The 19,217-nt window shown below is 33.8% G+C and overlaps 1 protein-coding gene and 2 long non-coding RNA genes across 3 annotated transcripts; 2 read left to right on the top strand and 1 right to left on the bottom strand.

Annotated features, from left to right (window-relative positions):
- Positions 1-13,269: 13,269 nt before the first annotated feature.
- Positions 13,270-14,553, bottom strand: LOC146888400 (uncharacterized). The gene has a single exon (XM_085670087.1). The coding sequence runs from the start codon at positions 14,551-14,553 to the stop codon at positions 13,270-13,272; it is 1,284 nt and encodes a 427-aa protein (XP_085526213.1).
- Positions 14,554-15,986: 1,433 nt separating this feature from the next.
- On the top strand, positions 15,987-17,373 carry LOC146888399 (uncharacterized). Its single transcript, XR_014991437.1, has 3 exons — positions 15,987-16,250; positions 16,910-16,975; positions 17,157-17,373. It is a non-coding gene; the product is annotated as an uncharacterized LOC146888399 (long non-coding RNA).
- Positions 17,374-17,427: 54 nt separating this feature from the next.
- Positions 17,428-18,709, top strand: LOC114169703 (uncharacterized). The gene is made up of 4 exons (XR_003600991.2): positions 17,428-17,561; positions 17,733-17,797; positions 18,037-18,126; positions 18,350-18,709. It is a non-coding gene; the product is annotated as an uncharacterized LOC114169703 (long non-coding RNA).
- Positions 18,710-19,217: the final 508 nt, after the last annotated feature.

Raw genomic sequence — 19,217 nt, 5'->3', positions numbered from 1 at the left:
TTGCTATCACGTGCAAGAGAGGAGTTTTCGGTCTCAAAAAATACAGTGGAACACACAACAAAAGGAAACAAAGAGGGAAGAGATTATCAGAGATCAGGGACAACAAAGGAACCCATCGAGTTAAGGAGGGAGCCAAAACAAGTCAATGAGGCTACAAGAGGTAAGTGTTGATGCTTGAATACTTTGGAATGAGCATGACTGATGTGGTGTTGGTATAACTTTGTTGTCTGTTGGATTATTCATTATCAAATGCGTTTGAGTGATGTTTGAAAATGAAACATCTTGTTTCCTCCCCTCCAATGTCTCCACACCATTGCACAAAGCAAAAATAAACAGAACGAGGCTTTTCACCCTCAATCTCTGTCACCACCTTCAACATCATCCCCGAGCCACTCTATTCATCTCCAGCCTTTGACAAAGTTTATCACTATCATTATTTCTTTTCCCGATCATCGCCTTCATCTTGAACCTGCACATAATAACACCAAACTTTTCTTCCCCATTTTTTCCCATCATCATCAGATTCATGCGCACACACTTGCCTCCAATTCATCCGAATCTGCATACATAGTAAACAAAATACCCTTCTACCGACACCATCATCCATCACCCTTTAGCCACTGATGTAGCGAAACCCCCAAATTCACCCTAACAACCCAGCACAAATCGGAACATAGAGATCAGAATAGGAAAAACAAGAAGAAAGCGAGGCGATTCGGGAAGTTTGGCATCACCGGCGACACGCTCTGGTCGCGACAACTGCGGCGTTCACAGTGGTGGTCACAGAGGTTGCGTCGACGACGTCCTCAGAGAGAAACAGCCCCTGCCACGCACGCGAGGGAGAATGGAGAAGAAAAAGCAGTTCGAACGCCGGCAACTTCTTCTCGGTGGTCGACTCGCGGTGGTCGGCGTCGTCGACATGGGTTCTGGCCTGCCATGCGGTGGTGCGATGAAGCAGCGGCGATCCAGTGGATGGTGACGAGGGAGAGGGTCACGTGTGAGAGAAGGAGGAGTAACCCCTTCTAGGTTTTTTTTCTGATCTGAAAAGAGTGGGGGTTGATTTGGGGTTGGGCTCAGCCCACCTTTGCTCCGCGCACGCCCACTTTCAATCTTCTCACCCCGCCTGTTTGCTCCATGTACCTCATATATGATAGTCCTACAGCCCTGTATCTTTGTTTATTAATTTTGGCCTATTGTTGTGTTTACTTCATGTACCTCACACATTATTCAAGCACCCTCACATTTTGTTTTTTCCATTTTTATCCTTTTTATTAAATTCTTCCTTTATAATTTTCTAAAGAAAAAGACAAAAATAAAACAAAATATTTTAAATTATAGAAAATTACAAAAAAAAAAAAAGAAAAAAATCTAAAAAATGAAAATATTCTCTTTTGCTTTATTGTGTCTGTCCGGTCGCCCGCACCGTGTGACACTCATTTTCAAAAAAACCAAAAATAGTTTCTTTCTCTTTTAGTGTTTATTCGGTCGTCCGCACCGTGTGACACTTATTTTCTAAAAAATACCAAAAATAATTTTCTTTCCCTTTTAGTTTCTGTCCGATCGCTCGCGTCGTGTGACACATATTTTCAAGTAATTCAAAAATACCAAAAAAATACAAAATTTTCAAAATACAAAAATATTAACATTTTCAAGCAAAAAAATCTTTCTTAAGAACTACGTGATCTTTGATTCTCCACCGTGAGATACGTAGGAGCAAGGCCAGTCCTTGTTAGGTTCACCTCTAAAAAATCAAATCGTTTTCTCAATTGTTTTTCAAATATCTTTTAAAGAACTACGTAACCCTGATTTCTCACTTTAAATGAGAATACGTAGGACCAAGGTCAATCCTTGTCGGCCCAAAAAATAAAAAAAAAAATTATTTTGTTTCTTTTAGCATTTTGGTCTTATTATTTTTGGGGAAAATTAATATTTTAAAAATTACATCAACTTTGCATTTTTAATTAAAGGTACTGCCCTCAAGTAGGTGCGGTAGGGTGCTAACAGCTTCCCTACGCGTAACCGACTCTCGGATCCAAAATTTGGTTTTTCGCAAACTTGTTTTATTTTTATGGTTTTCCATAGTTTTCCAGAATAACTATAGTGGGGACTCCAAATCTCTTTTTAAACCCGTTTTCTTTTTTCAGTTCGCCTTCCCGTCGCGATTCTGGTTGCGACAGGTATTTATCTTTCTTGTATTTGAGCTCACCCTATCTGTGTGTGTTTGGCGATGATCATGTAACTTATTACATGTGAGCATATGTGGATGCAGGTGAGCACATGGATGCTTAGAGACGGAGTGGGGCCAACTATGGGAGTTTTTATATTAGTTTTATTTATGGAAATTTATGGACTAATTTGTAATGTTTTATAAATAGTTTATATTTGTAATAATTGAATGCCGTGGACTTTAGCTATAATTGGTGCGTTGAAATAAATGTTTTAAATTTTCCTGCATTTTGGGAAGGTACTTAATGATAAATGTGTTTTATTATTATATTTTTTTCTTTTTATTTTCGAATAAGTAATTTCTGGCTAGGACGTTACAAAATCCAATGTTGAAAAAATAGTGGAACCAATCTATTTTCTTTATTACTATTTTTTTCTATTTTTTTTATCTTTTTGGAAATTTAGTTTCTTTCTTTGATTTATTGTTTTGCTATCCAATCTCTTATTTATTTTAATCTTCTTATATTATTTTTATTTTATTTAACTAACCCTTTTGTGTAATGTTTACAAGAACTAACTTATTAGGAATGAATTTCATATTCATTGGGAGACGACTTAGGGTTGACTTTACCCTTTCTATTTTATTGGCTACTATCTTAGCAATGCTAAAGTTGCTATAGTTTAGTATTATTAATTTGATCGCGTCAACGACAACGTTATCAAGATACCTCGTGATACAAGTAGAAATGGAATGATACCTTTCAAAACCTAGATTAAGCTAGACTTGCAACATTCAACTTCAAGAGAAAATGAACACATGAAAGATACATGTGTCTATGTATATATATTTGGTGAAATAGAACCACAAATGGAAATCACACCAAAGGCAATAATCAAGAATGCATTGAACAAGATAAATGGAAAGAAGGACTTGTGTGGTTGAATATAAATGTGCTCCATGTGCTCTCTTTAAAAGCTCTCTCTCACGCCTCTCCTCTCTTAGACTACAAGTTGTCACGTGCCTCATTTCCTGGCCCTATGTAGTCCATTATTTGCTATTTATGCCCTCTATGATACAGAAAAGAAAAGAGAAAACAACTGATGTCCACCCCCTTGTGTATGAGTGATGCTTCAGGTGACTCATTAGGGAATGGTTGGACTCTGAATTGTTTGACCTAGCCTTTAGCCTGGTGTCACACTCCTGGTTATCCTCTTATTAGGGTGAGGTTGGTCAGATGGTATTATGTTGGTCATGGTCTCATCAACACAAGACCTTGAGAGCTAGTTGTTGCTCTTTGATAATTTACATTTGAGCTTGTTGGCGAGGACGAATGAGGTAAATGAGGTGTTGGAAAAAATGCATGATCAATTAAGAACATTACCATTTGTACCCCCAAGAATCACCCTATTAATAGAGAAATAAGATAAAAACAAGAAACACAAGAATATAACGTGGAAACTCCAAAATTATAGAAAAAACATGATCGTTGTCTAAATGATAACCAAACAATAACACTATGTGAAAATTTTTACAACAAATAGACTACCTTCTCATGCCCTTTGACCCCAAGTACAACCACACTTTTCAAAGTAAGAATTAAACCCAAATCTCACAATGCTCTACTATAAGAGTATAGGAAAAGTCAAATACAAGCTTAAAGTGTGTTTAACTAGGGCAAGAAACACCATGGACTTAGAGTCCATTATATAGTCAGAATCTGCCCAACCAGGAGCTTTCACGTGTTTAGTCATCCACTTTTTATTATTTTTATTATTATTATTATTTATATATTATTATTATTTATTATTATTATCTTATTATTTTTTTATTATTACTATTTTATTATTATTATTATAATTATTATTTATTATTATAACTATTACTATTATTATTATAATTATTTTATTATTATTATTATTATTATTTATCTATTGTTATTAATAGTTATTATTATAATTATTATTTTTATTTTTATTATTATTTATATACTATTACTACTAGTTATTATTATTATTATTATTATTATTATTACTATTATTACTATTATGTCATTTACTATTATTATTAATATTTTATTATTATTAATATTTTGTTATTATTATTTTATTTTATTATTATTATTTATATTATTATTTTTACTATTATTATTATTATAATGATTATTTTTATTATTATTATTATTATTTATATTATTATTATTTATATATTATTATAATAATAATTATTACTATTATTATTATTATTTTATTTTACAATTATATTAATATTTTATTTTATTTTATTATATTTTATTATTATTATTATTCCTATTATTTTTATTTTATTATTATTATCATTATTATCATTATCATTTTTTATTTTATTGATGATTTTATTATCATTATTATTGTTTTATTATTATTTCTTTATTTTGTTATTATTATTATTACTTTGCTATTATTGTTTTGACTTATTAGTACTATTGTTTTATTATTATTATTTCATTTTATTTTGTTTTATTATTTTTTCATTATTATTATTATTATTATTATTATTATTTTTGTTGTTGTTAGTTTTATTATTATCATTATTATTGTTTTATTGTCCGTGTGATATTTTGGGACAATAGTTATATATTCTTCCTGCTTTTGTATATTGTTTGGTTGTTCAGCATTGTGTTGGACTATGATCCAATCATGTGATTATGATTGGATAAGCATATTTCATGTTATAGATTATATGTACAGTGTTTGGGGTTCTTTAGAACTTGCTTCAAAGTACCAAAAACCAGTAGCAATGACGCTACTGGTGTGGCGCCTAGCGGCTTAGGAGAATTAAAGGATGGAAGTCCTAGAAGACGTAGAACACGGTTCACATGGTTGTGGCCATATGGTGTGAAATTAAAGGATGGAAGTCCTTTGTTGTGATTGAGTGATATATATATATATATATATATATATATATATATATATATATATGTGTGTGTGTGTGTGTGTGTGTGTGTGTTATGTAGGTATATGGTTTATTCTCTTAGCTCATCCTATCTGCTTGTGTTTGGCGATGATCGTGTACGCGGTACACGGGAGCAGATGATGTTGCAGGTGGATTCGGTGATGCTTGGCAACGGAGCAGGGATAGCTTAGGAGTTTTTATGATTTATGGCTTTGAAATAAATTATAAACACTATGGATGTTTTATATTATTTTGAGTTTTATAAATTATGGAATTTTGGACTATTCATAGATTTAATAAAGTTTTAAATTTCCCGTGTTTTTGGAAAATGATGCATTTATAAATGAAGCTGACGAAATAATTATTTATTTATTATTAAAAATCAGTAGTATCCTGACGGGATGTTACACGCCCAAATCTAAAACAAAACTTCATCATCACTAGATGACCTCCAGCCATCACAATGCAACCCCCCTACGCATCATCAACTTTGCACCACTCATCGTGCCTCAAATAAGACAACACACAAGCCATTCGAAACGCCTCCTGCCGCTGCATCAAACACATAAGCCACTACGAGTTCTACCCAGTCAGAAAACGAAGACACCAACCATCACTGGTCAGCCATCGTGCCAGATCTTGTGACCTAGCGCAAACCACGAGAGAGCACTACGCAAGCCCTGGTCCACAAGCTACACCGCACGAACAACTGGAGCAGATCTGTAAACCTTTAAGCAATTTCTCCCCGCACATGCCGCAAACCGCAACTCACATAGATGATATCACTATCGTACATCACTCATCGAGCCACGCAAGCACCAACTGCGACCTCTTCCATAGATGTAAGAGCATCTCACCACTACAAATCCAACACGACTCACCATCTTCGCACATCCAAGAACCTGACTGCAAATTCACTTCGCCAACACGATGCTAATAATGATCCTTCCATCAACTTTCTCTTTGTAATTTCAACAAACAAGAATGATTCTCCAATAACAAGGAATTAATCTTTTCTGATGTGAAGATCAGACTAAGCTATAACTACATAAAAAATTTCTATTGAACCATACCTCTAATACCATTTGTCAGAAAAAATGCATCATTAATTAAGAACATTATCGTCCTTACCCCCAAGAATCATCCTATTAATAGAGAAATAAGATAAAAAAAAACAAGAATATAACGTGAAAAACCCCAAAATCGAAGAAAACTATGATCGTTGTCTAATGACATCCAAAGAATAAACACTATGTGAAAATTTGTACAACACATAAACTACCCTCCCATGTCCTTTGACCCCAAGTACACCCACACTCTCCAAAGAAAAAATTAAACCCAAACCTCGAAACACTTTACTACAAGAGTATAAGAAAAGTCAAATACAAGTTTAAAGTGTGTTTGACTGGGGCAAGAAACACCATGGACTTAGAGTTCATTATATAGTCAACAACACCCATTCACTGGCTTATCTTAGGTGATGTGAGACTTTTTAAGACGTATTATTTTCATCAGCTCAACATGAGAGATCTACCTGCAAAGACTCTCTGATTCTAAAGTGAGTTGTTAGAATTTATGCACCAATATTTCACAACCAAGAGGGGGGGGGTGAATTGGTTTTAACAGATTTTGTCCAGTTTTAGCACTTTGAAATTGTTTTGATAATAACCTTTGCTTTTGAATCAATTGAAATGGTATAGTGTGATGCTTGATGTACGGAGCATTTGTACTATGACAAAATATAGAGGGAAAGAGATAAAGCACACAGAAAATTTATACTGGTTCGATTCTTACGAATCTACATCCAGTTCATCTAGCAAACCACAGCTAGATATATTCACTATATCACAAGAATTTCAAGATTTACAAATACAATTGATAAATCTAAATTCTAAGATAAGGAACACAAATGCAAGGCATCCACACACTTGCACAACCACACAACAGCAGGGCAAACACGCACTTGCATAGGGCAGAAAAAAATAGAAACAAATTGTTTCAAAACTGTACCAAAACACAAAAAAAGCAAAGACTACAAATTGGATTGAATACACCTTTTCAAGATTGAGATCTCTTCATCTTGCCAAGTCAACAATGAATGTGTTTTGATAGAAATCTTCAAAAGGAACTTCCAAGATTTGCTCCAAGAAACTATTTCGCACTTCTCTTTCTTTCTTCTGATTTCCCAGTTCACACCCAAAAAATTGCAGAAACTGTTTTTATATCACAGATGCAAACAGCCACGAACCTAGTCGACTACATTAGTTGGCTAGTCGATTATCGGGAGGTGCAGAAACTGTTTTTATGTAACAACTGCTGCATGCACGAACTTAGTCGACTACATTAGTTGGCTAATCAACTATATTATAACAGTGTCCAAACCTCAATTTCCAGAATATGTGTAGTTAACTATATTAGCAACCTAGTCAACTAACATGGCAACAGATTGACAGTTTTTAGGATATCATAGCTGTATCAATTTGACAATGTAAATCTATTTTAGGCATCATCAAAAACATAGCACATCACACATACATACATCTAATAGTAATAATCTCCCCCTTTTTTGATGATGGCCAAAACAAGACACTACATTCAAGAAGTACACCAATTCATCTTCATAATACAGATATATCAAGAAAGCATAGAAAGCATGTTATGTTGACTTAGATATATGCAGATATATATGCAGTTAATTTTCATAATACTGAAGTTCTCCCCCTTTTTGGGCATAAGCAAAATAAGGAAATAAGAACAGAACATGGAGCAACATATCAACCTAGTCTAGTGGAGCAGATATATGTAGAGATGAGAGAATAACCCCAAGGGACCAAAACAGTAAGCAGCAGCGAGAGCGAATACTAGTCTGACATATCATCTGCAGTGGAGTAGGTTTCTTCATTTGTAGCATCGTTGACAGTATTTGCAGCGGTAGTAGTGGAATTTGGATTGTCTTCTGCAGCAGCAGATTCATCATCACTGGTATTGGCAGCGTCTTGTGTAACTGGATCATCTTCTTCATCATTAATGTGATGATATTTCAGCAATTTGGTGACCTTTTCATCTAGACGGGCAACAGACAGAGTGAGAGCAGCTAAGGAATGTAGAACATCAGAGTGCGTGGAATGATCAGTGGATAGCGGAGGCGGTGAAGTTGCTGCAGATGGGGAAGGATCATCCTTAAATGTCCACTCAGTGTCATTAAAAACAAAACCCATGTGATGAAGAGCATTGAGTTCAATGAGGCATGAATGAGTGATCGGAACAAAGACTTCATCAGCCAAATCAAGATTATAGTACTCAAATACTCTTAATAGGAACAAGGCGTAAGGTAGGGGATACATTTGTAATTTTGTGGTCTTGATGATGGTGTCACACACAAGAGCAGACCAATTGATTTTGACCCTGGAGTTTATGGCATGCATCAGAAAAATATCCTCTGTTAGAAGTTGCCCATGATTTCCAGCCCTTGGAGCCAGAATCCAACCTATAATGAATGCCATAACGCGATCGTCCCTCTTCATACCACCAGTTTTGTAGAAGTTACATCTCTTTGCACTAGATGGATTTCGTAGCAAGGATTTATATATCTCCATTTTTCGCAGATTTGCGGAACCTACATGCGACTTTTCTCCCCCTATTTGAAAGCCCGCGACAGTGGTCCAGACAGTATTATCCAAGATTATATTGACCCCTTTCACTCGTGATACCACTGTACCATTATTCTCACGAGCATTTGCATAGAAAACCCTAAGAAGATTAGGATAGTAGATACCTTGAAGTTGTACAAATTTTTCCAAGCTTTGATAGGCAAAATGCTCTTGAAACCGAAACCCATTGGTGCGGAAGAAATCTATGTCGATATACTTCGGATTGATGATATTGCGGTCCTTCCAGTTCTTGACAAAGATGCCGTGCTGCTCATCATCACTGATCCATCCATCGAGGTTAGCGGGGCGAGACGTGATCTTAACCGCGGTGCGCTTTATGCGTTTGGGACGCGAAGACGATGACGCCATTTGATTTCGATGCAGAGATTAGGGTTTGTGTGTGTGGTGGAAGGAGGATGAGAGAAAATTGGGGTTTTAGGGTTCTGAACAGATTTGGGGATTTTAAAGAAAGGAGAAGATTTTACCAAGTCACCACTGTGATAGACATAGTTAACTAGGATACTAATGTAGTTGACTACGTACAAAACATGTCACAGGAAATATGAACAATACGTGACTAGTTAACTAGCAAGCTGACTATGTTAGGCACAGAAAGAAGACTTAGTGTAGAAATGATAAGTCTGATGCAGAGAAAAAATATAGTGAACTAAGGAACTGACTACACAATGCAGATATAGAAAAAATGCTGGTGCAGTGGTGACAAGTCTGATGCATATAAAGCATATTGTTAACTACAAGTTGACTTCCTAATGCAGAAACATAAAGACCTGATGCAGTATTGAAAATTGTTGACTACAGAGTTGACTATCTAATGCAGAAAACACAATAACAGATGCAAAAGTAATGAGTCTGGAACAGTACAGGTACTCCATTTATTGCATAATACAAAATATGAAGAGGTAACTATGTGGTGCATGTTAAATCAAGTATCCCGAGTTCATTTTGAAGTACATAAAATCTTTCCCTAGCTAAAGGTTTAGTGAATATGTCAGCCAATTGATTATTTGTGTCAATATATTCAATTTTGCATTCTCCTTTTGCAACATGATCTCTAATAAAATGATGTCGTATTTCTATATGTTTGGTTCTAGAGTGCATGATTGGATTTTTCGTGAGATTTATAGCACTAGTACTATCACATCTAAGAGGAATGCTGTCTAAATGAATGCCATAATCTTCTAGGTGATGTTTGATCCAAATGGATTGTGCGCAACAGCATCCAGCAGCAATATATTCTGCTTCCGTGGTAGAAAGCGCAACACAAGCTTGTTTTTTAGAATGCCATGACACTAATGAACAACCTAATAGATGACATGTTCCACTAGTACTCTTTCTATCCACTTTACATCCGCCAAAATCAGAGTCACTATATCCTACCAATGATATATTTGCCCCTCTAGGATACCATAAGCCTAGACTTTTAGTGCCTTTCAAGTATTTCAAAATTCTTTTTACAGCAGTTAAGTGAGACTCCTTAGGACATGATTGAAACCGTGCACAAACACACACACTATGCATGATATCCGGACGACTAGCGGTTAAGTAAAGTAGAGAACCAATCATACCTCTATACTTTGTTTGATCAACACACTTACCTGATTCATCACTATCTAGATAGCAATTAGTGGCCATTGGTGTGGAAGATTCTTTGCAGCTGTCCATAAAGAATTTCTTTAATAAATCTGCACAATACTTGGCTTGGTGGATGAATATACCATTCTTAACTTGCTTGATTTGTAGTCCAAGAAAGAAGGTTAATTCTCCCATCATAGACATTTCAAACTCTTGTTGCATATTTTTAGAGAATTCCTTGCACAAAGAAAGATTAGTGGATCCAAAAATAATATCATCTACATAGATTTGTACAAATAAAAGATCATTATTGGATTTTTTGACAAATAAAGTAGAATCAACAGTACCTCTATGGAATTCACACTTGATCAAGAATAGACTAAGTCTTTCATACCATGATCTTGGAGCTTGCTTTAAACCATATAGAGCTTTCTTTAGTTTGTAGACATGATTTGGAAATGCAAAATCTTGAAATCCAGGAGGTTGTTCTACAAATACTTCTTCCTTTATGTATCCATTCAAAAAAGCACTCTTCACATCCATTTGAAAGAGTTTAAAGTCCAGCATTGATGCTATGGCTAGAAGAATTCTTATAGCTTCTAATCTTGCCACTGGTGCATAGGTTTCATCATAGTCAATTCCTTCTTCTTGACTATATCCTTTGGCTACAAGTCTTGCTTTATTTCTCACAATGCAGCCACTATCATTGAGTTTGTTTCGAAACACCCATTTTGTTCCAATAACTTGTTGATTTTGGTGTCGAGGAACTAGATCCCACACTTCATTTCTTTGGAATTGGTTTAGCTCCTCTTGCATTGCAAGATACCAATTCTCATCTTTGAGTGCATCATCTACTGTCTTTGGCTCTATTTGGGATACAAATGCCACATTTAAGCATACCTGACTAAGCTGCTTCCTTGTAGACACTCCTTTTGATATGTCTCCTATCACATTGTCTAGTGACATGTCCTTTGGAGTAGTCCATACTTTTGGCAGATCATCGAGTTTACTTTGTAGTTGACTATCTGTGGCTGTATCAACAATTTTCTCTTCAATCTGAACATTTTGAGGCTTTTCTGCTGAATCTCCCCCTATCTCAAGAAATTCATCGCTTTTTCTAGATTTATGCATGTTAGTATAGGTTTCCAAACATTCATCAAATGCAACATGTATAGATTCCTCAATAGTTAAAGTTCTTTTGTTGTACACCCTATATGCTTTGCTAGTAAGAGAGTAACCCAAGAATATACCTTCATCAGCCTTTGAATCAAATTTTCCAATGTTAGATTTTCCATTATTTAATACAAAACATTTGCATCCAAAAATTTTCAAGTGAGAAATAGTTGGTTTTCTTCCTTTAAAAAGTTCATAAGGAGTTAATTTCAAAATGGGTCTTATCAATACTCTGTTTAGCACATAACATGCAGTACTTACTGCATCAGCCCAAAAATATTTTGGAAGATTATTTTCATTTAACATGGTTCTTGCCAATTCTTCCAAGGATCTATTTTTCCTTTCTACAACACCATTTTGCCGTGGTGTTCTAGGTGCAGAAAAATTGTGTGAGATCCCATTTTCTTCACAATATGTTTCAAAAAGAGCATTTTGAAATTCCCCTCCATGATCACTTCTAATAGATTTAATTTTTAAGTCTATCTCATTTTGTATAACATTGGCAAACTTTTTAAAGACTTTGAATGTGTCATTCTTAGCAGGGATAAAGAACGTCCAGGTGTATCTTGAGTAGTCATCTACTAGAACTAAAGCATAGTAATTTCCTCCAATACTTCTAGTTCTAGAGGGTCCAAACAAGTCCATATGGATTAATTCTAATGGATTATATGTGGAAACAGTTTGCTTTGATTTGAAAGAGGTTTTAATTTGCTTGCCTTTTTGACACGCATCACACAATCTATTTTGCTCAAACTTAATGTTAGGCAACCCATTTACCAATTTCTTTTTAGCTAGTTTGTTTAGATGTGCCATATGAATATGTGCAAGTCTCTTGTGCCAAACCCATGGATCATCGTTTTTAGCAAATAAGCAAAGGATGGATTTGAAATCCGAATTTTCAAAATCAACCATGTAGATATTTTTAATTCTTTTTCCAACAAATACCACTTCATTTGATGATGCACAACATATCAAACAATGATTTGATTCAAAAATAACCTTCAGCCCTTTATCACACAATTGACTTATGCTAAGCAAGTTATGTTTCAGCCCTTCAACCAATAATACATTTTCAATAACAGTGGAGGAAGAACTTGTTACCTTGCCTACACCTAGAATTTTACCTCTATTGTTATCACCATAGGTAACATGACCACTTGCTTTGTATGATATTTTGCTGAATTTCTTTGCATCACCTGTCATATGTCTTGAACAGCCACTATCCAAATACCACATTGATTCCTTGGCTCCAAGACTTATCTGCATGACAGTTTAAAGAGATGATGTAGGTACCCAATTTAGTTTGGGTCCTTTCATGTTAGACAAAACATTTGAATCCTTGACTATCCATTTATATTTACCTTCAGGAACACCATGCTTTTTAAAGTAACATTTATTTGATGTATGACCATATTTGCAACAGTAAAAACATACAGTGGAAGATGGTTTACTTATGTTAATGGATTTCTTGGATTCTAGTTGATTACCTAGTTGATTTTCGTGTTCTGCATATCCTATGCCTTCTCTGTTCAGTACACTTCTTTGTGAACCTAGCATAGCATCTAGATAATTTCTTCCTAGGGTGAATCTAGTTAGGGTACTCATTAGATATTTGATTCTCTCTAGTTGCTTGGAACAATTTTCACAATTAATCACATTCTTTTTGCAATTTTCACTTTTGTGCTTTTCAATATTTTCAAGCTCAGTTTTCAGTTCTTCATTTTCAGTTTCAAGTTGTTTTAATCTATTTTCAAGTCACCTATTTTCACCTTTATGTCTGTTATTAGCGTATTGCAGCTTTCTAGCCTCTTCATGCAACTCATTATACACATCAAGTAGTTGATAGAACCTAGTTTCATAGCTTTCATCAATAGATTCAAGATCAAGATCACTTACACTACTGTCAGAGGATTTTGTATCAGCCATCAAACATAGATTTGTTTCTTCTTCATTGCTTTCACTTGAATCACTAGAGGTGCTGGAGTCATTATCCTCCCAAGCAATATACGCTTTCTTCACTCTCTTGGACTTGCTTGTGGCCTCATTTTTTTCTTCCAACTTCTTTTTGATCTTGAGAATTGGACACTCAGGTTTGATATGACCAGATTTACCACACTCATAACATGTTGGAGCGCTGGAAGATGACTCTTGCTTCTTGGAAGAGAATCTTCTATTTCCTGCAGCAGATTTTCCATTTGATTTATTTTTGTACTTTAAAAACTTTGAAAAACGTTTTACCATCAGATTTAGTGCCTCAGAATCAGAAGCTTCATCCTCTTTTTCTGCAGCAGTTTCTTTATCCTTGGTTTTGCTTCTTCCGTCAGTTTTTGCAGCAGCTTTTAATGCAATGCTTTGCCTTTTCTCTCCTTCCTCTTCCTCTTTTAAACGTCCAAGTTCCAATTCATGCTCTCTTAATTTTCCAAAGAGAGTTGCCATACTCATTGTGGTGAGATCTCTTGATTCAGAGATTGCAGTAACCTTAGGCTGCCATGCTCTATTCAGACTTTTCAGAATTTTGATATTCAATTCTTCCTTTTCAAAGACCTTTCCCAATGCTATGGGATGATTCACAATATGAGTGAACCTTTTTTGCACATCATAGATTGTTTCCTCAGCCTTCATCCTAAACATTTCATATTCTTGAACTAATGTGTTCTTTCTAGCTCTCTTGACTTCATCCGTGCCTTCATGAGTTACCTCTAACACGTCCCACATTTCTTTTGCGGATTGACAAATTGATACCCTGTAGAATTCATCCAATGTTAGTGCAGATGAGATTATATTATTAGCTCTCACATCATAATGAGCACGTTTATTTTCATCAGGAGTCCAAGATAGAAAATCTTTAGGTATAGCTTTTCCTTCCTCAATTTTTGTAGGTATGAATGGACCATTAACAATAGCATCCCACACACCTTTATCAACTGATTCTAAAAAGATTTTCATTCTGATTTTCCAGAAAGGATAGTTATCTCCAGAAAATAAGGGTGGCTTGTTTATTGAAGCCCCTTCAGAAAAAGTCTGTGAAATATTGGCCATCTGTCAGGATCTAGTCGACTATGTATTCGACTAACCAGCTCTGGTGCCACTTGTTAGAATTTAGGCACCAATATTTCACAACCAAGAGGGGGGGGGGGGTGAATTGGTTTTAACAGATTTTGTCCAGTCTTAGCACTTTGAAATTGTTTTGATAATAACCTTTGCTTTTGAATCAATTGAAATGGTATAGTGTGATGCTTGATGTACGGAGCATTTGTACTATGACAAAATATAGAGGGAAAGAGATAAAGCACACAGAAAATTTATACTGGTTCGATTCTTACGAATCTACATCCAGTTCATCTAGCAAACCACAGCTAGATATATTCACTATATCACAAGAATTTCAAGATTTACAAATACAATTGATAAATCTAAATTCTAAGATAAGGAATACAAATGCAAGGCATCCACACACTTGCACAACCACACAACAGCAGGGCAAACACGCACTTGCAGAGGGCAGAAAAAAATAGAAACAAATTGTTTCAAAACTGTACCAAAACACAAACAAAGCAAAGACTACAAATTGGATTGAATACACCTTTTCAAGATTGAGATCTCTTCATCTTGCCAAGTCAACAATGAATGTGTTTTGATAGAAATCTTCAAAAGGACCTTCCAAGATTTGCTCCAAGAAACTGTTTCGCACTTCTCTTTCTTTCTTCTGATTTCCCAGTTCACACCCAAAAAATTGCAGAAACTGTTTTTATATCACAGATGCAAACAGCCACGAACCTAGTCGACTACATTAGTTGGCTAGTCGATTATCGGGAGGTGCAGAAACTGTTTTTATGTAACAACTGCTGCATGCACAAACTTAGTCGACTACATTAGTTGGCTAATCAACTATATTATAACAGTGTCCAAACCTCAATTTCCAGAATATGTGTAGTTAACTATATTAGCAACCTAGTCAACTAACATGGCAACAGATTGACAGTTTTTAAGATATCATAGCTGTATCAATTTGACAATGTAAATCTATTTTAGGCATCATCAAAAACATAGCACATCACACATACATACATCTAATAGTAATATGAGTAAGAGCTTATTAAAGATATGAGTAATATAAGAATAATAAATAGTATTGAGTGTATACCTCCTATGATGAAATCATATTTATACGTCTTTAAAGCCTATGAATATATTGGAGGATATATTAACAAATTTTGTTAATATATCATTTAATAATAATTGAAAAATACATATATCTTGAATTATTAATAAAAATATTATCTTCCAATATCTAATCTAATATACAATTCTGAACTAACAAATGGCAACTTCTTCAATTTTTTAATATTTCTGGACCACTTCCATTCAAAATTTGTTTTCTACAACAAGAAATAATGGATACGTGTCAATCTCTCAGAACTTTGAACATTAAAAATTAAATAAAAAACCAAACACTCTCTCACTATTCCTTTCTGACCCTACGTTTTCCACACACAATTCCTCTTTCTCATCCTCTTTCAAACCTCTTCAGCTTCTTCTCTCTCTTTCTAAAACCTCTTCAGCTTCTTCTCTCTCTTTCTCAAACCTCGTCAGCTTCTTCTCTCTCTTTCTCAAACCTCTTCAGCTTCTTTGTTGACCAAAAGTGTTGGATCGAGGTTTTTGTCTCAGATCTACTGTTGTATGAATTTGTTTTTCTCAGATCTACTTTTGAGCACCTTCACGAGACTTGAAAAAAGGTAACCGCTTCTCATTTTATTGTTCTTCTACCATCTTCTCGGATCTATTTTTCTTTTGGTACGAGATGTGTTGGATTTAGGTTTTTTTTCTCAGATCTACTTCTCTTTTGAATGGTTTCTTTGCTCTCAGATTTGCTTTTTGATGTATACTGTTCGATTTATTTTTTCTTCTCAGATCTACCTTTCTTTTGGTTGATGTTTTGCTCTGAGAGCCTTGAGCAACTTGACAAATAGAAAACAGGTAACAAGAATTCTGTTTTTTTTTTCGTTCTTTATCCATCTTCTTAGATCTACTTTGTTTTCTATTTTTTTTCATGGTAATTTTTCTCTAAGATCTAATTTGTTTTGTTCGGTGTATTTTTTCAGATTTTTTTTTCTTTGTTGACGAAATGTGTTGGATTGAGGTTTTTTTTCTCATATCTACTTTTGTTTTAGTTGATTTTTTCCTTTGATATTCTTCAGCACCTTCACGAGACTTAAAAAAGGTAACCACTTCTCATTTTGTTGTTCTTCTACCATCTTCTCATATCTACTTTTCTTTTGGTATGAGATATGTTGGATTTAAGTTTTTTTCTCAGATCTATTTCTCTTTTGAATGGTTTCTTTACTCTCAGATTTGCTTTTCCATGTATACTATTCGATGGATTTTTTCTTCTTAGATCTACCTTTCTTTTGGATGATATTTTGCTCTGAGAGCTTTGAGCAACTTGACGAATAAAAAAAAGGTAACAAGAATTATGTTTTTTTTTTCGTTCTTCATCCATCTTCTCATATCTACTTTGTTTTCTATTATTTTTGTTTTTCATGGTAATTTTTCTCTAAGATCTACTTATTTTGTTCGATGTATTTTTTCATATTTTGTTTTCTTTGTTGACAAAATGTGTTGGATCGAGATTTTTTTCTCAGATCTACTTTTGTTTTGGTTGATTTTTTCCTTTGATATTCTTCAGCACCTTCACGAGACTTAAAAAACGGTAACCACTTCTCATTTTGTTGTTCTTCTACCATCTTCTTAAATCTACTTTTCTTTTGGTACGAGATGTGTTGGATTTAGGTTTTTCTCTCAGATATATTTCTCTTTTGAATGGTTTCTTTGCTCTCAGATTTGTTCTTCCATGTATACTGTTCGATGGTATGTATTTTTTCATTTTTTTTTGTTTTCTTATCAAAGTTTCGATTTTTACTCATAGTTGTTTCGCCTCTCTGACTGAACAAACTCAAGTTATTTTTTTTAATTTCATTTTTGTTTAGATCTATGAAATGGTGGATAGATAAAATATTTAAGGGGTCTTGAAGATCAAATGCAATAAGGTATTTTTTTTATCATTTTCTTGATTCATTGGGTTAAAGTTTTGGTTTTTATTGATTTAGGTCATTAGTTCTTTCACTTTCCATTTTTAGGGACATTTTTTCTTTTTTTTTTCAGCTTCTTCCGGCTCTTTGATTTTTTGATTCTTTTTTTTTAACATCATCTTGGTGCAGAGCTCATTATTGAAGAGTAAAGTGCATAAGCTATGATTTTTTCTCCACTCATTCGCTCTCTAATGGTATATGGTGGTTTATTTATTTTACGGTGGTATATGTTTTATTTATTTTTTTCATCATCTTCTGATGTTTTTTTATTTTGTAATTTTTTTTATTTTGTTGTGTGTTTAGGTCTCCTTAAAGCGTATTCTCGTCTTTTGAATAAATTGAAAGGAAAGAAAACGTAAAGAGAGTAAAATGAACAATAATACATTGTGAATTCAAGTAGTTTTATTTGTTTTTCCTTTTCTTGAAACTCCAGGCTATTCACATTCAAACACAATTATAGCAAGATTTAACCATTGCCATTTTTTGCAACAATCAATTCAACACGCTGAATCACCCCAACTTGGTAAGCTTTAGTTTCCTTACATTCTCTTTCTTTTTAACTACAATTTCAGAAAAGGGCCATTGATTAATATTGTTTTATTCTTACTTTATATATATATATATATATATATATATATATATATATATATATATATATATATATATATATATATCCCAATTGCTATGATGAAGTGTTTTTTATATCCTAATTGTAATTTGATATGAGTGGATCTTAATCGTTGCAGATGAATATGAGTGGAAATGCATATGGTGTCATGATAAAGTAACTGTGACTTAGGAATTGATACTGACAGTCTAATAGTAAGTATGTGTAATGAGATTTTTAGTTTGATTACATTTTTTATATCCAAAGTGTAGTTTGCTAATTTGATCTTATTTATTGCATATAAGTTTGACTGGCACTGCAAACCACAATCTTGATATTGAGTTATATTCCGCACCTTGAAAATAATTATCACCAGACAATAGCTTTGAATGGGATGGTTTCGATTTGGATACTTAATAATTGTCTTTTTCATATTTGAGTGTATATTTTTTTGTAGTATCCCAAACTTGTAGACTTTAAGTTTGTTGATTTGTAAATATGATATGACATATATTGACTTATATATACACTTTACATGATTCTACTTTTTCTTTATTTATGAATTTCATTTATGTAGTCAACCCAAGATGTAGTGAAGATTCTAATCTCAAAGTAATGATTTTCATGTAAATAATGAGGATCTCAGAACATAAATATTGATAACTTAATTCTAAAAGTAATAGTGAATTAAAAAGTGAACAATTTATTTAAGAAAATAATTAACTTATACAATCCATAAATTCATATACGGTTGATAACTACAAATTAATCATGTTATTTATTCAACGATCACATATATTATACAATAAAGTAATAATTATCAGATATTGGGTTCAAATCTTTCCTATCCTTAAAACAGTTATCATAAAAAAAAAAACTTTATACTTATTCACACGGTTTCCATCAATTATATTGAATCAAATCCAAAGAAAAAAGAAAGATGAAATATTTATTGCAAGTTATCAAAGTTTAACTAATTACCAAACAAGTAGTTGATTCAAATTGTT

Source organism: Vigna unguiculata, chromosome 2 (assembly GCF_037176805.1).
Source record: "Vigna unguiculata cultivar grain cowpea cultivar isolate G323 ecotype 2 chromosome 2, ASM3717680v1, whole genome shotgun sequence".
NCBI classification, from domain to species: Eukaryota; Viridiplantae; Streptophyta; class Magnoliopsida; order Fabales; family Fabaceae; genus Vigna; species Vigna unguiculata.
The sequence above is the reverse complement of the archived record's forward strand: the minus strand, read 5'-3'. Positions and strand labels throughout refer to the sequence as shown.